Genomic DNA, 21,395 nt, shown 5'->3' on the forward strand with positions numbered 1-21,395 from the left:
TCCGTGGACATTGTTGTGAGGAGTTCGAGGGGTTGTGCTGTTTCAACCTGTTGACGAAGGCTGAGGATGTCCACAAAGCCATCCAGAGCATCCGAGGCATGGTAGATGACATCAAAAAAGAGACTGGTGACTGGCTGAGTGGGATGTTTGGGAACTGGGGCATTTTGGGCTGGGTAGGCTCAATTATAAGATCAGTTCTACTAGTTTTGTTTATTATTGTATTAATTTTAGTTACGATTGGTATTACCAAAAGAATGTTAAATAGGTTAATTTCTAGCACCACACACTCCCCCTCCATAAACCAAGTTGCTATGCCATCCGTGCCTGAATGGGAGGAGGACATGGAACTGGAGGAAGACTTGGAGGAAGACAGAAACCTAGAAGAAGAACCTCAGATGGAGTGGCCCACTCAACTGGAGTGGTTCGCTGAGGCATATCCAGACTCCGAGTATCGTCCTCCCCCATTCCAGTTCTCCTCCTCTTAAAATCAAAAAAGGGGGAGATGTGGTGGTGCAAGAGTTGTTTTATTAAGTTATTAAGTTATTTTTGTAAGTTTTATAAGTTATATTTGTAATGGTTCAGTCCACTGTACCCCCCTGTTTTCTGTAATGGTTTCCCCCCTATGAGTTAGTTATATAACCAGACGTTTTATGCCAATCATTCCTCTCCTGCACCTGTCCCTGTCAATCCCCCCTCTCTCCTCTTGGTCGCCCTGTCTGTCACTTCGGGACCCTTCCCTGGCTTCTGGAAAGATCCAGGAGAGGCGTTGAGTGATAGGCTGGTGCCTGGGGTATCCCCTTCTCCCCTCTTGTGATTAGTTCTTTGTTCAGAAGTTGACACCCCCTGTTACACCCCCATGTTCCCTTATTGGCTGACCCATTGTCGCCACCCCTGGATCCTCCCCCGTTTATAAGTCTCTGCTCGGCTTTGATCTGAGCTCTCTCTGGGCAGCAAGGGTCTGAGGTGGAGCTCCTTGCCAGACTCCCTTTTAATAAACCACCTTTAACCCTGCTCAAAGAGAGTCGACCCTTTTTCCGCCGCCTTAGTCATGACGCCATTAGGTCCATCCGCTAGTGTGGGGAACCAAAAACTCACTGGGAGGTTACTCGCCCAGCCTGTAACCCTGACCAATCCAGGTTGCCGCAGTGCAAAAACTGAGCTAGCCTGTGGTCAATGCCTGCCAGGCATGAGGGACACTGCGACAAGAAGATATCGCTGCACCTTGAGATGAAGAATCCTTTGCCTTTGGAGTTATGATTATCGTACTGCTCACTCAGAGATGCTCGGGAGAGTACTCTCAAGGCTGGGAGGCCTAAAATTAGATGTGGCATTTGTGTTTTGGTTTGCAGATGGGCTTGAAAGAAAATGACTCCTGGCTGCTTTCACTCCTCACCTGCTTGGAAGAGCATGGCCAAGGGGTAGTGGGCAGGGCTTTGATCCCCAGTGTGCCATGACTCTCTGGACATCGCTGCCCAGCAGGGTCAGTCAAAACTCCAGCATGGGTCTGTGATAACTGGAGGACCACCCATGCCCACAGGTCCCTGGAGTCAGCCAGCTGCATGGCTGCGGGGCTGTGCTCTCTGTATTTTCCTGGGAATGCTCTCAGACCCAAAAAAACAGGTCTGGCTGTCCCTGCCATATGTCACTAAAAGTACAAACTGGCATCAAAGCAATGTTTCCCAGTCCATGCCTGTCTGGGATAAAATGAGTTGCAGGTGTGTGCTATGGGGTTGGTACTGGTGCAGCTGTCCGTCCATCCATCCATCCATCCATCCATCCATCCATCCCCTCCCACCATCCAAGCCTTGCTGAGGGGCCAGTCCTGCCCTACTCCTGCCCCAATCTGTATGCAGCTGGCAGGTGTGGGCAGCTGTGAGCTGCGGGCATGCCATGAAGGCCAGGCCAGAAGCAGGAGGATTGGTGGGTGTCTGTCAATGGCTATGGGTTGCTGAGGAATTTGCTTCTATGTCGCCTGTTCTGCTGAGACGGGCTAAGAGTTGCAGGGAGACTTGGCACTAAATATGTGAGACCTTCATTATAATTAGTATGTTTATGTCAGGGATGACTCACAGCAGGATCTGCTTGGAGGATGCGGGAAGATGATACTGTTGCACAAGTTGTGAAGTCTCCTCTAGAAACTCAGTGCTTTGCCAGCAGAGCTGAAGGGAAATTTTGCAGATAGAGCTGGTATCTATGCCCAGACATAATAAGGCAATGGATTTCTATGCCCTTGCAGTTGTCTCTCTGCAAAGGTTTAGTCTTGGTATAAACGTGCCTAAAAATAACCCAGTTCTGCTGGTAAGTTATGGGACCAGTGCTGCAGTGCCACTGCAGTGATCCCTGGCTCCCCCCACTGTGAGAGGGGAGGGAGGGGGGCTGCCCCCCTCTTTCGCTGTGTCCCTCACGCCTGGCAGGCGCGCAGGCTAGCTCAGTTTTGCACTGTGGCAGCGAGGATCGGTCGGGGTTACAGGCAGGGCGAGTAACCTCCTCCCGGTGGGTTCTTGGTTCCCCACACAGGCGAGTGGACCTGATGGAGTTGCGACTGCGGTGACGGAAAAAGGGTCGACTCTCTTTAGGCAGGGTAGAAGGTAGTTTATTAAGGGGAGTCCGGCAAGGAGCTCCGCCTCAGACCACTGCTGCCCAGAGAGAGCAGAGATCAAAGCCTTGCAGCCACTTATAAACGGGGGAGGATCCAGGGGTGGTGACAACGGGTCAGCCAACCAGGGAACACGGGGGTGGTAACATGGGGTGTCAACTTCTAAACCATTAACAAATCACAAGAGGGGAGGAGGGGATTCCCCGGGCACCAGCCTATCACTCGACGCCTCTCCTGGATCTTTCCAGAATCCAGGGAAGGGTCTCGAAGTGACAGACAGGGCAACCAAGAGGAGAGAGGGGGGATTGACAGGGACAGGTGCAGGGAAGGAATGATTGGCATAAAACGTCTGGTTATATAACTAACTCATAAGGGGGGAAACTATTACAGAACACAGGGGGGTACAGTGGACTGAACCATTACAAAAATAACTTATAAATCTTACAAAAATAACTTAATAACTTAATAAAACAACTCTCGCACCACTACACCCCCCAAGATGGGGGGTTCTGCTTCTTGCTCCTGCCCCTGTCCATCCCCATGGCTCTGTGCTGTGCCGGGGAAGGGTGCTGGCTCGGGCCATGTGCCTCCCCAGCCCAGTGCCAAATCTATGGTATTTGTGGTCTCCTCATGTTTCCATGCCAGGTCCCACCCTTGTTGCTGACTGTTTTTGCCTTGTGCTTCCTCCAGTGGAGAAATAAAAATGCAGAATTTGTAGCACTGGTTTCCTTAGCAATAATTCCACTGCCAAAGGAAGTGGGGAAAATATTTTGTGTTTTAAATATCTGAGTCTGGAAATGAATCCTGGCATCCCTCAGCAGCCCAGCTGGGAGCTGACCACTGACCTCTGGCCACCAGGGCAACTTGATCCTTGTTGCCAAGTTAAATTCCAAATACATTTGGAGTTTCATGTGACACTGATTGGAATCGTTCTACCTTGGGTTTCTCTTGGTAGCCCCATACCAGATGCTGTGGTTAGCTGGGTGTTGCTGGGGGACCATGGTGGCCTTAGGGGCCACATGGCCGGTTCACCTGAGGTGCTCTGCCACATGACTGGACACTGGTACAGTGTTCTGTTCCTCTGGAGATCCGCCTGGCATGCCAGCTGTGAGAAAAGCCACCAAGAACTCGCATCTCCTCTTCCCTGGCATTTTGTAAGCATCACTGCACTTGATTCTGGAAGAGGGAAAGGTAAAAGTTCTCCTACAGGCAAAGATGTTGGTATGTGGCACCACAAGTCTGTACCCTGGATGCTTTCCTGGGAGCTGTAAGCCTGTACCTGCATCTGGCATCATGGCAGTGTCTCTTGGAGCATGAAATATATATTTATCAAGTGTCTCATTATTTGTGATTTTCTTTACAGGTGCATTTTCTTTTTGTGAGCAGAGGAGATGGATTTGAAAATGGAAGATTATGGTGTGGCTTAAACTAACTGCATAAATATCAGTGAAGACAGACCATTTCCTTGGGAAATAAGTAGGGTTCTCAGTGCAACAAGGATGCCAAGGTCCTGTCCTTGGTGACTCCAGGTGATTTTGCAGTCACCAGGAGGATACAGTGTAGGGCTCTGATGACCTTGGGAGTGCTCCTCAGGGCTGCAGCCTGCCTGCAGCCTTGCTGCTCCTTGTTTGCTTTTTTGTCTCCTTTGTGCTTTGTAATCAGGTGAGTTCCCATCCAAAGTGACCTTGCAATGTGCTTGTGCCATCCCTTTTTGTAGGTACCTGCTCCATCTGGGGGATCAGGTGTTCCATCTTCCTTGAGCTGATTTATTTGAGCTGATTTATTTAAGCTGCTCCCTGAGCCTCTGGCTGGACATGAGGCTTTGAGGCAGAAGTTTTGGTGTTAGCTGTACCAAATGTGGGCAGCAGCCTCCACTGTGGCCACTGGTGAGGTGCAAAAGCTCCAGGGTGGCTTCACGCAGGCTTTACATTCCAGGTGTAATAAACCTGCCACCTTTCACCTTTTTAAGCTCATTTTCTGCTTCTTCCTTATGGATGATTGGAAGGTGAGAGCCCAGGATGGCCATTAAATGAGGGGACTCCCCAGCAGGCTGGGTTATGCCGTGGCTCTGCCACCTGTCCCATTTACGGGTGTGCAGTGCCTCAGCCGGTCAGGTGGCAGGTTGGGGCTGTCTCCTGAGTTCAGGGACAAACAGTGGCTGGGTCCATGCAGCTCCAGGCCTGGAGCAGCATTCATGCACCACAGAGGAGCGCAGGAGAGAAAAGAGCCAAGGGCTGGGAGTGGGGGGGCTTCAGCTGCAGTGGGGACATGCTGTGTGAAAAATAAACTTTCAAAAGAAGTAAACAGAGTGTTTGAAAACAAAAAAACAGAGTTTAATTTGGAGATTTGAGAAGGGATTTGTGCAGCTGTGCCTGTGGAAGCTATTTGTGCCCCTGGGGCTGGGAGGCAGTGCCAGGGCTGGAGAGCCAAGCCTGCTCCTGGGAGTTGCTGGTGGGAGGACATTTGCTTTCTCTGAGGTGCGCTCCTCCTGCCAGCCTGCACTGCTGAGATGCTTGGAAAACCCATTATCATATGCTAATATTTATTTAAATCCAGTGAGGATCCAGTTCCTATGTGCATTTGCCAGGCCTGGGGCTCATGCTCCCCCCTGCTCTGCTCTCAGTTGCTATCCTACCTCTGCTGCCATTGAACACAAAAACAAGGCATGGGCAGACTGGAAACATACTCAAGGCTATTCAACAGAAAGGACATGAATTCAGTGTACAAAGCTGCATGTTAATAGATTAAATGGCTCAAAGGATTTTAATAGATGAATGCTTTAAAGTTTCTCTGCAGGCCTTATTATCTGGACGAGCGTGATGTGGTAGCTGTGAACACAGGCTTGGCTCAGCTCTGGCTGGAGCCAGCAGTAGCCAAATTACAGTTCAAGGGGACACAAGGTTGTGCCTGAAGTGAGCAGTTGTGCCCTTTGCTGAGCATGAGTGTGGCCCCTTGATGGGAGTCAGAACTTCATCCAGGCAGGAGCCCCACAGCTGCACTGAGGGGAAGCCAGTTAAATTTAATATTGCATTAGAGAATATCATGCACAGGTGATGCTGTTTTAAAGGCAGAGATTCCTCCTGATGACATCACAGTGTCTCAGAAATGACAGTACTTGAAATTACTAGATAGGGTTCTGTGTCACCTGAGTTCATGTGTGAGTGCTGGCTCAGTTCTGAACTCAGCATCCTCCTGAGCATCACAGATGTGCAGGTTTTGGACACAGCATGGTGAAGGTGCAAACCCCCTTTCCTCAGGGAGTATGGATCCAGGGCACTCTGCTCTGGGGTTCCTGTGTGGGATGAGCTGGGAGTGTGTGGCAGCTGCCATAATTTTGTCCTGGTCTGGCTTAGGGGTGAGAAGTAGTGGGCAAGGGGGCAGTTGTGCCCTGGCTCCTTTCAAGCAGCCTGTGCTGGCTCTTGCTGAGATGGAGACTTCTTTTGTGGATGGGGAGAAGTGGTTGGCTCCTCTTCTACCAGTGCTTGCTCTTGGCTTTCTTGGGGTGTAGTGAAATGTGGCTGTTTGGTGAAATTTAACTCATGACAAACAAAATACTTCATTGCAAAATGATAGTTTCTACTCACCAGAAATATTTGCGTGTGAGGGGAGCTCAGTAAATCCTCCATTTCCTTACAGAACCCTTCTGAAATGAGAGCAGAACTCACCCTAGAGCTGTAGAAGAGATACTGAGGTTGTTTTTCCCTGCCCCTGAAAGCCAACAAACTCCTTTGTGACAGCCGCGACCTTGGCCTTTGGGACACGTTCCAGGTCTGGCATCGCCGCCACCATCACTGCATCCCAGTTGTGTCTGCCCTGGCATGCTATCGCCCTGCCTTGGGCTTTGCAGCAAGGCTGACACTTGCCACATACCGTACCAACTGCGAGCCCCCCACAGCGTGCACAGGGCTTGTTTTGGTCTGCCCTGAGCACTCCTGTAGCCCTGTGGGCCAGCACAGCCCCACGAAGTACAAACTTCCACCCAAAGGAAAGCTTTGGAGCTGTCGGTGGCAAGCTGGCCACTGAGCCACCCCTCGTGTCCCTCCTGTGGCCTGAATGGGGGCAAGGGGCTGTGGCACTGCTGCACACTGGCACCTTGGGGCAAGTGGCACCTGGGGCTCTGCCCAGAGCGCTGCTGGCCCCTCAGCTTCTCCAGGCACCTCTTTGGTTCATTTGCCAGTGTTATGTATTACCTGCATGTTTTGAGGACACCCTGTAAACGTCCCTTGGAAACTAGATTGTTAATGGAACCATTAGCATAGCTCACTCTGAGTTGCTAGAACATTTTTATATCATGTTTTACTTGCAATTCTCTCTCTAAAAATGAAAAAGAAAAGGCAAATTGGCATTGTTTTAAAGTCAAGGGCATTCCTGGGCAGATGCTTTAGCTCTAGACAGTGGCTGCTGGCAGGGAACCACATTGGTGCTGCAGGGCCTGTGGTAGAGCCGCTCCCCACCTGCTTAAACACCATCTCCTGACCCTTGGGGTGCTGGGGCTGTGCACACCCTGCCAAGCCTTACCCTAGGAGGAGCCTGTCCCACGGCCAGGAATCACCTTCCATGTCAGCTGGTGTCCTCCAGTCTCCATCCGTTGGTGGCAGTGGGGACAAGAGTGGCTGAGCATTAAGGGGTGTGCAGGGAGCTCTGCCCAGCCCAGTCCCTGGCAGGAGCACGTGTATGGGGTACTCTTGATGCACACCTGCTGGAAGGTGTTTCTGTACTTGCACAACTCTTCCCATACATGAACAGCTCTTTAAAAGCTGTTTCAGAAGCCACTCAATTGCAAACCTGCTTTATAGTTTCATATAATTAATCCTCAAAAACAACCCAGGGTCCTCTGGGAGTCCTGTGTCTGTTGTCACAACACCTGCTGTGAGAGGCCCTGCTGCTCATGGCACGCACAGTGCTGAGTGTGGGGGAGACAGAGTGGAAGCCTTATGGAAACAGGGAAATGAGCACTGTTGAATTTCTGACTGCACAGAGAGGAGAAAAGAGGTGTTGGGTCATTAGCAGAAAAGCCTGTTATGTGTGAATCTAAAACACACTGGATAAATAAGACATTTTTAGCCAGGCTCTTCTATGTGCTGCTGGTATTCCTCAGCAGGGTCTGCTCTCCAGCAGCCCCTCTCACCCAGTGGCAGGGCTCTGTAGCGCATGGCATGGGGGGATGTGGGAGTACACTGAGATGGGTGGTGGGATCACACCAGGACAGGTGGGATGCCACATAAGCCAAAAAAGGAACACATTGGTTGCAACAGGACTTGACTATGGCAGGCATGGTGCAGCCAACTGTCTCTCCTCCATTTAATCAGTAACTCAAGAAAACCCTTTGAAATGGAGATGGCTGGGGAAGGGTGGTTTGTTGAGTTTCTTTATGAGACCAGACGACTGCCGATGGCAAAAGGAAAGAGTCTGCTCTCTCTCACCGGGTGGGATATAACAGCTTTATTCTCGAGTCCTGCCCTGCCTGGCTAGAGCTCTTTCCCGGTGGCTCACCAGTGCCAGAGAGAGCGAGGCCCCGCCCGTGCCGGGGCTTTTTCCCCAGGGGGCAGGGCCCAGAGGCAGGGACAAGCCACTACCCAATCAGGGATAAAGTGAAAGTGGAACAGAGTTGGGTTACTGCTGAGCAAGGACAGACCACGTGATACAGATTACAAATCTGATGAAACACAATATAAATCAAATTAATGCATTACAACATTTCCCCTTTTCTTATTAAATTAAGAAGGAGGAAGGCTCAGTTTGTGGGAGATGCTCAAAGTTCGGACCTTGAGTACCTTTAAAGTTGTAGAAGAAAAATGACCTTTAGTGCAAACAAACTGTCTAGAAAAACACTGTTAAGGAATAATGATAATTATACGGAGAAGGTTCGGTGCTTTCTCCTCCTCCAGGCAGCACTGGCCACTTGTGGAGCCTCTGCAGGTGGCTTTGCAGTTTTAGGGCTGAAAGGTTTCACCCACTTGGCTGGCACCCACTTGAGACCTGGGGGAGCGGACACATAGGCGTACCCACAACCCCAGGTGACCAGATCATGAGGACTTTTTGTTTCTCTGGTCGCTGGATCCTTTACTATCACATCCGGTGACTTTTGCTGAAAGGCAGAACTGGTTAGAGCAGGATTATTTAGTTTAACATTTACATTTTCAATTTTTTTTAAAAATTCCCTTTGGACCTTTGAGACCTCCCGCCCCCATTGTCCTGAAAGTCCAGAAATTGCTTCTTTAAAGGGCATTGAGATGCCCAATGTCCAGCCTGATTGCACAGGAGACACGTTGCTCTTCTCTTGGGTGGTGGCTGTGGCACAGGCACAGGAGGCACGGTGTTTGCAGCAGCAGCTTTTTGTGGTGGCTTGACTCTGGAACTGTGGCTTTGATGAGCTTTTATGAAGGGGATCTTCCTGGCACTCACCTGGAGCATGTCATATAAAGTTGGAGCCGGTTTTATGGACAGGCTGAGGATGGCTGCCTTGCACCATTCGTTTGCATCGGCCAGAGCTATTTCCTCCAGGACCTGTTCTTGGGCTCCTTCATTCTTAAGCTGTAACTCGATAGCTCGGATTAATCGCTCCACAAATGTTAGAAAAGGTTCTGATGGAAGCTGCTTTATTTTACTGTAAGGTTGGAAAGACTTATCGGGCTGGATTGCTAATTGAATTGGCAAATTCTTATTATCAACAGCCATTTCAGGATTTTGCCAAGGCTCTGAAAGTAAATCTTTTTTTGGAGGTCAAAGGGAACTGTAGTATTCCTTGCTAAATTTGCTTTTAAACGGTTGCAAAAATATTCTCTTTCATATCCAAATTTGGCCTGAGCTTTGCATAAACCCTGAATCGCTGGTTGGGGGGAGGGGTCCCAACTACTGTGGACAGCACCCCCTCTTTTTGACTGTTGATATGTGAAAGGGGTGGCAGAAAAACTGGGATTGCTTCCTGCTTCCCAGCTCCCCCCCCCCCCGGGGCGTGGAAACTGGGACTGTGGGCAGGGAAACCGTGGGAACCAGGGGCAGGGAGGGGCTGGAGGGTTGAGTCACACGGGGAGGAGTCGGAGGGCAGAGGTTTGAGGGTAGGGGGCGGCACCAGAGGGAGGGAGGGGTCTGGGCAGAAGAAGGGATTGCAGGAAGGAGGGACAGACAAAGGGAGAGAATCCTCGTGGCTTGAGAGCACATGGCTTTGGCCATTTTGGACAAAGGAATCCCCTCCATGTTGTGACCCCCCCCCACCTGGGGATCACTAAGATGGGAGGTCTGAGCACTCGGACTGCCTGCAAAGGTACAAGCGGGGGAAAATTCACAAAGAACTGGCTTTTTTCCCTTTTCATTTTGCTTTTGCAATGCAAACTTAATTTTTAAGCTATAAAAGGCAAAATTTGCATTTTCTTTATTATTAGAGGAGCCAGATTCAACTATTTTATTTGCAATGGTTTCCCAAAATTCCGGGAAGCTTATTTGCTCTAATGATACATCTGAAAATTGAGAAAATATATATCGAATTAATTTTTTCAACTGTCTCTTTGGACAATGGGTCCTGCCATTTTCCAAGGCACTTAAAATTTGATAATAGACCCTTTTTGAGACACAGACAGCCTAGCACCCATTTCTGGCTCAGATTTTAAGTTTCTGTGTCCCCTTTAACTGTGACTGAGAAACTGAAAGTTAAAAACCCTCGCTGGAGAGAAAAAAAGCCAAAAAGGGGAAACAGTTTCCTTTTCCACCCCCCTAGGCTTTCGAAAGAAATGTGCTATTAAAGCACCTTGAAGGTTTTTAGTCTGAAAGCAAAAACCTTCCCCGAAAGGAAAAAACCCTTTTCCCTGAGGTTCAATGCCTCTTAAAAAGATTTTCCCTTAGAAAACCGAAAGTGGCACTCACCAAAAATCCAGTGTTCCTTTCCTTTCTTTCCCAATCACTCCTTTTGCCTGAGACTGACCCTTTTTCGTGCAAAAAGAGCTTCCAGTCCCGGATCCCAGGGTCATCTTTCCACAAACATGTGGTCACCTTCCCTGGGAGCAGCTTGCCGGTCGAGGGCTTCTTTGCAGCACTCCGATAGGTTCTTTAAGTCCAAAGGAGAAAACTACAGCCCTGGCCTGTAGAGTCCTGTGTTTCAGAGACTCCACAGTGAACGCCAAGCCTGACGGGTCTGTGTCTCTGTGTAGGTGGACTACGTTTCGTGACTCACGTACCTGCGTGAGATTCTTCGGCCATGTGCTCTCCGAGTGGTTCTTCCAGCTTTCTGGGAACCTCTTGTGGCTTCGAGCCGCACGTTAGGCGCCAGATGTTGAGTTTCTTTATGAGACCAGACGACTGCCGATGGCAAAAGGAAAGAGTCTGCTCTCTCTCACCGGGTGGGATATAACAGCTTTATTCTCGAGTCCTGCCCCGCCTGGCTAGAGCTCTTTCCCGGTGGCTCACCAGTGCCAGAGAGAGCGAGGCCCCGCCCGTGCCAGGGCTTTTTCCCCAGGGGGCAGGGCCCAGAGGCAGGGACAAGCCACTACCCAATCAGGGATAAAGTGAAAGTGGAACAGAGTTGGGTTACTGCTGAGCAAGGACAGACCACGTGATACAGATTACAAATCTGATGAAACACAATATAAACCCAATTAATGCATTACAACAGTGGTTGAACTGCATCTACAGATGAGTCACTGATTGCTCCTGTTAAAGAGATGAGAAATCACTCAAAATGTTTCTGCTGTAAGAACTGAGGATGAAATTGCTGCTCCAGTTACTGACCTGAAACTGAGGTGGGATCTGCACAGCTCCCAGGTCAGGGACAGGCAAGGACAGTGGGACTTTTCTAGGTATAAAGGTTTTTTCAAGGAGTCCCATCTTTGTCACACTCACTCTTGATGTAACCTGAATTCTCAGAGCTCACCTGCAAGCAACAAACAATGCCAAAAATGAAAGGGGATCTAATTTTACCCAAAAAAAATGTGGTGACTTGCAGACTGTTAAAAGCTAATTGCCTCATCCAGTGGTTGCAGGAAAATGAGTTCTGGTAATTAACTCAATGTGCTAGTGCTTCCCAAACTGCCTGGACACGTTGGCTCCTGATTTGGATAAGCCTCTCTCCTCCTGCCATGCCCTCTGGAAAAGCAGTTTCACCATGGATCTGATCAAACAGATCAGATCAGGTTGGGGAGGGGATGTTACCAGCTGAGAGGGCAGAATCTGGGTGTGTGGAATGGTGAGGTGTTGGAGAAGGGGAGTCAGGCCCTGGGGACATCTTGGCATGGTGGTTAATGTTGCATCAAGTGGTTGGCAGTGCCATGCTCTGCCTTGTTTAGTGCAGAAGCTTCATTATTGAAGCCAAAATTCCATGAGCACTGCAACAGCCACTCTCAGTCACCTTTTCTCCCTAGGCTGTGCTGTCACTGTGTGTCACTGTCACTGTACTTTGTCACACTTTGTGACACACTGCACGCAATGGGCAGTGTCAGGAGGGGCACCCGGCACGGTCTCTGCATGGTCAGGGCCAAGCTTGGCTTAGTTGTTGCTCACCTTCTTGCTGCTCAGTGCTTGGCTGATCCATCACTGCAGTTCTGGGTTTGCCATGACCGTGCTCCCCACAGCTTATCCTGACCACATTTGCTGACCCTTCTCTTCTTCTCTCTGTTTTATGCTGCAGGTTGGAGACTGGCCATGACCATGTCCTGCCCATTGACTATTACTTCTCACCTCAGAAGATCTGTCTGATCTGTGGAGATGAAGCATCTGAGTGCCATTACGGAGCCCTCACATGTGGGAGCTGCAAAGTGTTCTTCAAATGGGCAGCTGAAGGTAATGGGGACAGAGGAGAGGGAAGGTCACTGCCCCACTGTGGTGGCATTCTAAGATCTCTTAAACCAGGAAAGGAGAAAAATCAAGGATAAATTGATTTTTCTCTCCTGCATTTGTCATTTCATTTTACAGATTGCTCTCAAAAAGTAGCCAAACCAGCTTGCCAAGATACAATTCTTTTCAGTGGCACTGAGCAACCTCCTCTCTTAGAAGGTGTCCCTGCCATGGCAGGGATGTGGACCAATATGGTCTTTAAGGTCCCTTCCAACCCAAACGTTTCTGTGATTCCATTATTATCTTAGTGACCTGGTGAGCCCCTGGAGCAGTCAGTTCTTGCTTCTCTTCTTGACTCTTCAGAGTGCTTTAAGTTCCCATCAGCCCACCTGCAGTCTCAGATGCACAACTGCCAGTTCAGGGGAGGCTTTTCCTCTCCTGCACCCCTTCAGTTCTGTGACTGCCCACAAAACAGCACAACCTTCTGTCCATCAGGAACCATGCTCTGACCTTGGGGTCCATGATCCTTCTCCCCAGCCCATGAGAAAGCAACTTCTCCTTCATGTCCAGCTCCGTAGTGTCAGGCTCTCCAGGGATAAGTGTGAGCCCAAATGTTCCCTCTCAACAGCAAGGTCTTTGTACCATCTTTCCTTGGGAATGAACATGCAGAAGCACCCAGCCCAGCTGTTTCCTTAGGCTGTGCCTCAGCCATGTCTGGTTTTTACCTGCATTTCAGAGTCGTGGTTCTTGGGCAGCAGTGAGAGTCTGTTGTGGAAGATGAACTGTCCAGCAGTGTAACGTACCTGTAGTCACTCCTCAGGTTTGTTGTCAGGAGAGATGAGCCCTCACAAGCCGTCATTTTTTCTTGGTGCTAACACAATTTATGTGGGCATGCCATTGGCAGCTGGTGTCACTGACCATGGTGTCCTCAGGAGAGGGCTGGAAGCAGACATGGGGACAGAGCTTCTGTCTCACCATGACCTTCCCCTGTGCCCAGCCTCTCCTTTATATGAGCAGAGGTCCCAGGCTAGGGGTGCTCACCTGCTGTTGTCAGAATCCTGCTTCTACATCAATTAGATCAATTATCATTATCCTGCCTCTTTTTGGAGTTGTGTTTCCCTCATTCCTCTGTGCCAGGAGCCAACTTGCCAGTGCTGGTTCAGGAAAGAATAGGGGCTATGCCACAGGAGACATCAATGTCCTGTTGCCAAAAAGGGCAGTCAAATAATAGTTAATAAATTTTGCATATTTCTCCCAAGTAAATAATTTGCAGATCTGTCTCTGCTGAACACCAGCTCTGTGTCAAGCCAAGTGGGTTGGCTTGTGCAGCCAGAGTAAATAACAGATGCTTGTTTAAGCCAGCAAGTTATTGTTGATTTATAGTAAGTTGAGTCTTGGCTCTCAGTCAGATGAACTGCCGCTGGAACGCCTGTGTCTGTGGGTGGGTGTGGGAACTGTGCTCCCCTGGCACCAGGGTGGGCTCTGTTCTGGGAGTGACAGGGACCGGAGGTGCCCATGGGCAGAGAGACAGCCTGGGTGCTCATGCTGCTCTGAGGCACATGCCGTGGAGTTGTTCCCTCTCCTGATTGTGTTATATCATTAATTTAAATGGTATTTATGTCTCTTCCTGGTTCTTCAGCCTCGCAGTGTGGCAGAGGGTTGGGAGCATTTGGTTGTGTTGGGATTGGGCAGCAGCCCTTTGCCTTTCCTGAGGATGTGTGTGAGGATGCGAGGTATGTGTGTGCAGGGAGGAGCAGGGGGTTGCCAAATTGTGAGGTTTCATCTTACGCTACCTTGAGGTACATGGGTAAGTCTTTATTTTGGGGAGGTGACAATAAATTGTGCTCCTTTATAGGTACTAAATGCAGGGATGGCAGGTGATGATTTCTGTTCTAACTTTTGGTGAATTTCCAGACAGATCTCTTCCTTCTTAAAGCTGAGAAGCATTACTGAAAGCTGATATTTCAGTGTTCTCATGTTTTAAAGTCCATAAAATGCCTCTCAGAAAACCTTAGGTTGCCCTTGAAGACTTTACAGCGGTAGATCAAAATGCTTCCCCATGAGAAAAGAAATCTGTTACCTTTCTGGTGCTGGTGTCAAGCCACAGCCTTCAGTGGTCACCCCTGCTTTGATGAAATATTTGACAGATCTGAGGGGTTCACAAGTTCAGGTTCAACTGCTTTTTCCAGAAAGATACTGGAAGAGTTAATAGAAAAAAAGCAGGAATGTTGTCCTGATCTCGTTTTGCCAGCTCTCGTAATTCACAGACTCTCTCAAGATGTCCAGGCTGTGTCCAGGCCAGCACTGAAGCACACCCTTCAGATTCCCCATGCCGGTGGGGATCGCCTTGCCTGCAGGGGCACCACTCTCATTTTGCAGCCAAGCCCAGTGTTGTGCTCTCCCTTGCAGTCACCTGCCCCAGGGTCCCAGCAGGGAGAGTCCAGAGGGCTGGGTGGCTGCCTTGTGACCAGGGCTGCTGCTCCTCTGCTGCCCACAAAGGAGGGCTCCCCCTCCTCATTTGGTGAGCAAAAAGCTCATCCAGCTCAGCACAGATGTTGTTTTTCCCTACACGAGTAGGCAGGACACCTCCGTGGTGAGCATGGCTGGGGTGGGTTGAAGACATGGGAGTTCAGTCCTTGTGATGCCACCCTTGACCCTGAAACAGAAAAATGCTTCAAACAAGGCAGCTCCTGTGTCAGTTAGGAGCCATGGGGTTCCTGCTGTCCCATTCTGTCCAGGAGGGGGATCATCGTGTGTCTGCATATACCCCTGGAGAGAAGCAGACCTTCCTTGTCCCTCTGAGGTTTCTGCAATCTGGTGGCCACCTTAGCCAGCCCAGAGCTGCTTCCATGCAGCATTCCTGGCAGCATAGGACTGGGATGCTTTGGGCTGTGTTCCTGATGGGGCTGCCTTTAAATAGCAGAGAGCTAAATGGAAAAAAAACCCACAGTATTTGGCAATTTTCCTAGCAGGCACCCAGCCAGGCTGCTGTGCAGGCTGCTCTGAGTGCCTCCATCATTCTCCATATGGATTAGTGTTCTATGTTCTGACCTGCTGAGGATTAGCCTTATACCAGAGAGATATTTCTGAGCCAACTCAACAGTTTATTGCCAGATTTCAAGATGACACCAAGTTAAAGTGAATGTTTGAAAAGATCCTTGCCATGTTATAAAAAGCTTTCTCCTCCTTCCCAGGCTTATGTGACACATGAAGAAATTGAGTCTGCAGAAGATTCAGTGGTGCTGCAGCACCACGATGCTCCAGTGGTAGGTTTCTTGTGACCGTTTGGGTGTTATTTGCCTTAAAAAGCCATGGGGAGAGCAAAAGGTGGGATGACTAGAGCATAGGGAAAGCTCTGGGTGCTTTCCCTATGCTCATTGTAGCCATCTGGTAAATACAGAGGACTATTCAGAAAATGACTGCAAAGGTTGTTCATCAGCAGTGGCTCAGTGCTGGCTCCTGGGAGGCTTATGGCTGAGCCCTCTTGAGTTATTAATAGGAGCATCACATGGGAAGAGTGCCAACACCAAACCCGCAGGCTCAGCTCTGGGCATGGCCCTGCTGGTGACAGCCCCAAGGACCAGAGGCTTTCCAGGGGAGCTCTGGAGCCTCCATGGTTATGAGACCTGGGGGACTTGCTTTCACAGAAAGCTTGGCCTTATCCCCCAGCTGTTAAAATTCAGTGTATGCCCTGAAATACGAGGATCTCTCTCTTCCAAAAGGCATTTACTGTTTTTTCACATTGACAGTTGGATATCTTGCTCCAGATGTTTGCACAGATTACTTTGTTGTCTGGAGGAGAAAGTTAGTCTGGGCACAACAGCTCATGTGGCAACAGGCTGTTAGTTAGATGATTCCTCTGGACTGAGCAACTCACCTCCATAAATCATTTTAGAACTGGAGAGCAGTTCTTCCCCTTGGCTCCCAGTGTGTGCTGTGGTTCCAGGAGATGAGTGGGAGAGCTTGGAGGTGGTGGAAGCATCTTTCTGCCTGGTATGAGGTGGCCCAGAAGGGGCCCAAGGTGGCAGGGACGTTCCTGACAGAGGGGACACGGACACTACAGTGTGTTCATGATGGAGGCTGCTGCAAAGATGCTCTCTTGGGGTGCCTGTTCTGGTCTGGGAAAGCAGAGGGTGCTGGGTGTGACTTCTCTCCTCACCTGTGCACATGTCAAACAGGACCTGGGGGGCAGGGGAGGAGGTGGGGCTTCTCTGGGTGACATCTGCAGTGCCCTCAGCTGGGCAGTGGTCTATGGGTGGGAGCCTTGCCCGTGCCCTGGGGGAAGGACAGACTGGGTGATGGGCCTTGCAAAGAGCGGGACCACTGGGGAACACCAGAGAGTGGATGTAAGGTTTGGAGCTGTATGTAGAGGTTTGCAAAGCAAGAGCCTCTGCCTTGGAGTGACATGAGAAAACATCTCTTGTTTGCAGGGGAGAAAAGGAAAACAAAGTAGTTTCACTGTTAAACTCTAGAGAAGGAAAAAACAGCTCATTTATCTTTAAATAAAGAACAGCTGATTGCAAATGTCTCACCTTGCTCTGAAATTAAGAGAGTGAATTACCCTGAAATTAGAAACAGGTCTCTGTGTGTGAGAAGTCACTTCATAGTGAAGGAACTCATCCACATTCCAGCCACCCTTCCCTGTTCTTCTGCCTTTTAGAGCTGGTGGTTCCTTTCCTGGTGGTAAAAGGGAAATCTCTACATCCCCAGGAATTAGGGCAAGGTGAGCTCGGCTCATTCTCAAGTTGAGCAGCAGCAGCACCATGACCAGCTGTGGCTGTTTGGTTCTCTTTTTGTTACTGGCGAGCAGCATAAAGCAAACAAGGCTCACTTGTGCAGGCCCAGGCAACAGAGAACAGGTTCCTGACTCAAAGAGCCCGTCCATGATCCATGAAGCTGGCCTGGCTATCTCAGCAATGTCACTGTAACATGACTGTGGGGAGAGCTGTTGGCTCCAGCTCACAGCCTGTGCTGCTCCAGGGCGGCATGGCCATCCTGCAGCCTCCTCCAGCATGCCGTTTGTCCTCTGGGGCACTTTGCCTGCTCCTGGCTTGTGGGAGAGGCTCCCTCTCCATATCCCTTCTCAGCAGTTCTGGAGCTGGGAGATGCTGCTGAGGAGCAGATGGGAAACAGCACAGTGGCCTCATCAAGCAAGGCTTGGACTCCACTACCAAACCTCACCCGTGCTCCCCTCCTGTGGGTGCCTGAAGGAGAGCGGAGTGGGGTATGAGCCCACGTGTTGGGATCTGTCCAGATCCTGGGGATGAGGAGGGGACTGGGGCTGTGCAGTGCTGCTCCTGACACAGGGGAATTTAGAGGAGCTGTGCCTGATCCTGGAACATCCTTGGGGGGCTCAGGCAGCCAAATTTCCTTCCAGCTCTCCATTCCCCAGAAAGTAGGGTGCCCATTTGTGAGTACCTAAGAAGGTTGAGTGGAAGGAGTGTGGCCTCAGTGCTCAGTGCCCCTGGCACAAAAGTAACTCCAAGTAACCCAGTTTCAGCTGAAGTTCTTTGTTACTCATCCTTCTCCTCAATGAACTGCTGAAAGGGAGGATGGTGTTTGTGCTCCCTTTAGGATCCCTAGGGATTTAAGTGTCATTAAGGCTTGCCTGAGTACCCTTCTCATGGGAAATGAGCCAGGGAGAAGGTGAGAAGAGCAGTTTCGAGGACAGTGTTAAAATGATTTAAGAGTTGTGAGGTGTGGTGGGTAATGAAAGTGATGGCTGAGGCACAGGGGTGGGTGATCCACTTTGAAGAGGACAGTTCTGAGAAGGTCAGACATGGAGTGTTTGTGCAGTCCCTGAGCGCTGTGAGAGGAGTGGGCTAGGTGCTGAGCCCTGCCAGGGTGATCTGTGGGGGTGACAGTGGCAGCTGGTCCTGCCAAAACCATGGCCAGGCACAAGTTGGGGGGACCCAGGAGGGCACTGTGAAAGCCTCAGGCAGTGGCAGCAAGGGCATCAGTGTGGAGGTGTGGGGGTTGTAAAATCTGTGCACCAAAACTGGTGCATCTCATGTCAAAACTGGTACATTAAGGGGTTGGATTCAGCCTCGTCCTGTTCATAGATCTCTGATGACTCCAAAGGGCTATTCCTATAGGAATGCAGAAAGTAATCCCTTGCAGGATGATAAATAAAAGCCATGGGCTGGTTTCCCATGTGGGCTGCCTGTGGGTCTATAAGCTGCACCTCTCTGTTGTGTGCTGAGTCCAGTTTGGTTTGGAACAGCATGAAGAACATCAGATAAATCCTGATCCAGTAAATGTGTTCAAACTTGACAAGAAAAGTGATGATTCTTGGCTTGTCTGGCAAATGGAACAGTGAAGAAAAAGCTGTGGCCTGGAGCTGCACGGGCTGTTTTCTGAGTACAGGGTGAGTCTGAGGTATGGGTGACTCTGACCATAAGTAACTTCTGAATTTTCTGCACCTCCCTGTCCTAGGGTAACTTTATGACACTTGTATCCCCAATCGTCTGTTCTGTTTGTGCTGTATATTGAGTTCTGTGCCTTTAAGACTGGTTCTAAGAGCAAGGAGAAGCGCGGAGTTTGTTTTGAGAAAACTACCTGACTCCTCCACATTCTTCGGCAGACGGGGTGTTCAGCGGAGGCTTGGAGAGACTGCAGGACAGAGATTTTTTTTTTTTTTGCTTTTAGTTTCAGCTAGCTAGGGCAGAGAAGTTCCCTGGACTGTTTTTGTTTTTGTTTTTGTTTTCCTTTTTCTTGGAACTGTTTAAACCTGCTCTGGACTGAAAACCCAGGGGAGCACTGGGGGCTTACACCCGCGGCCCACCGGGGCCTGGACCTCGGCATTTTCCAGCAGCGCCGGAGGGACTGGGACTGATAAAAGACTGAGAGAGAGCCGAGCTACACCCATGGCAAGAACTTTCTCAATTTGCTATCTCACTCCAGAATGAGAGGTTTTATTGTTTCATATTATTCATTCTTTATACTTGTCTGCACTTTGTTTGTTAAGTAAAATAGGTTTTTTCCACTTTTCTCCAAAGAAGTTTTTTTTAACTGCACTGGTTGAAGGGAGGAGCCACTTGGGTTTGCTTCCCAGAGGGATCCTATTCAGGGGTTTTCTCCCAAATTTGTCCCTAAACCAGGACACTCCCCAAAACCCATGGCTGCACAAGGTCCTCTGTACAGGGAGTTGCTGGTCCTAGTTCCCTCCTGGCTGACTGCAGATACATCCCAGGGGACAGGGTGGCATCAGACTCAGCTGTGGAGCAGCAGCTCCCCCAACCCCAATATCTGTAACCTGGAGACAACAGACCCGACTGGTATGAATGGGTTGCATGAAAAATAATTCAGTCCCATAAAGGTCTGTACATCATCATGGTTATAAGGGGACTGATAGGTGAGTATTGTGGCAGAAAGATCAAACAGTGGGGTTTGGTGGTCTGGGAGAAAACCACCAAAAGCCATGCAATAGATGGATGACATTTAAAAAATGAGAACCAAACTCTCTAGGCTGCCCTTGGTGAACCCAAAAGAGCCTAGCCCCTGTCTCCGCTGGTACCCAGCACCCATGTTCTCTTTCTCTGGTGTTTTAGGTAAACAGAAGTACCTCTGTGCCAGCCAGAACGAATGCACCATCGACAAGTTCCGAAGGAAAATCTGTCCCTCCTGCCACCTGCGGAAGTGCTACGAGGCCGGGATGACTCTCAGAGGTATGGCCAAAGTCCCCTCCTGGGTCCCTGCACTTCACTTGGTGCATGAACAGTCAGTAAGTGGCTGGAAAATGAGGCTGATGGAGGGTGATAAAATGCTCAGGAAATATTTTCAGGGTTCTGTCGGGGGCTTACCCCAACATTGAGGTGGTTTCAGGGTCCTTGCTCCCCTGAACAGCTCCGAGCCGAGCCGAAGGAAGAGACGGAGTTCTCAGGTTTAGATTTCTCAAGGTTGCATACTTCGTTTATTGTTTCTTATCTTACAATTTTCTCGGAGTCCGACAAGATGTTCGCAGCTGCATGGATTCCTCACGTCTCCCCCCGAGCTGGGCTGTCCTTATCTTTTATACTAATTACTACGTATTTCTTATTTACTATTTCTTACCAATGTCTATCACTATTACTAAAAAGGTCATCTTTGCTTTGACCCAATCCTCACTAACTATTTTGTGCCACGTCAATGCAGCAATGGAGTGAGGGAAGAAGAAGGAGAAGGAGAAGGAGACAACGCCCCAGATTCTCCATCTTGTCCCCATTCACTTCAATGCTAGAAACCTAAAACGACTATTTTCTCATTCTGTGATAAGCTAAACTACTATTTCTCACATTCTTGTGGCATGTAAACCTTCTCTCAGTGCAGGAAGTTTTTCCCATGGACTGAAATCAAAGCCACTGTCTCTCTGAGCTCTGGGCTGGGGTCCCAGACCCCCCTGCCCAGGTCCCTGACCCTCCAGGGCAACCAAAGGAATGTCCTGGACTCCAACAGGGTTCTAATACCAAAACTGTGAATTTCAATAGCTATTGTTTGTGTTGCAGGAAACATACTTTTCCCTGATTTCAAACAATGTAAATAGCAGGGTGAATTGGTTCTGGCTCCTGGAGCCTCAGAGCAGATCACTGCCCTCTTTTGATGGGATTATTCCAAGGCAGAAACAGGCAATTTCTTGGTGAAATTACAAGCTCAGTGTTTTCCTTTGCTGGATGGAAGCTGCTCCTGTGTCCTGTTGGAGTCCAGGGCATTCCTTTGGCTGCCCTGGAGGGTCAGGGACCTGGACAGGGGGGTCTGGGACCCTGGAACAGAGCCCAGAGGGACATTGGCTTTGATCCCAGTCCGTGGGAAAGGCTTCCTGCACTGCGGGAAGGATTGCAAGCCACAAGAGTGTGAAAGATAGTAGTTTAGCTTATCACAGGGTGAAAAAACAGTAGGTTTGTGTTTTTAGTATGGAAGTGAATGGGAGCAAGATGGAGGATTTGGGGCATTGTCTCCTGCTTCTTCTTTCTTCTTCCCTCACTCCATTTTCTGCAGTGACGGTGGCACAAAGTAGTTTAAAGAGACTGAGTCAAAGTAGAGATGACCTTTTTAGTATAAG

General features: G+C 49.6%; 1 protein-coding gene across 1 annotated transcript in view; it reads left to right on the top strand.

The window, feature by feature from the left end:
* Positions 1-311: 311 nt before the first annotated feature.
* Positions 312-21,395, top strand: part of AR (androgen receptor) — a 60,351-nt gene continuing 39,267 nt past the window's right edge. Inside the window, exons 1-3 of the mRNA XM_040088851.1 lie at positions 312-448; positions 12,213-12,364; positions 19,909-20,025. Of these exons, the coding sequence (XP_039944785.1) occupies positions 312-448; positions 12,213-12,364; positions 19,909-20,025 (406 nt within the window). The remainder of the gene's footprint in view (positions 449-12,212; positions 12,365-19,908; positions 20,026-21,395) is intronic.

The sequence above is a fragment of the Hirundo rustica genome, chromosome W, assembly GCF_015227805.2.
Source record: "Hirundo rustica isolate bHirRus1 chromosome W, bHirRus1.pri.v3, whole genome shotgun sequence".
Taxonomy (NCBI): Eukaryota; Metazoa; Chordata; class Aves; order Passeriformes; family Hirundinidae; genus Hirundo; species Hirundo rustica.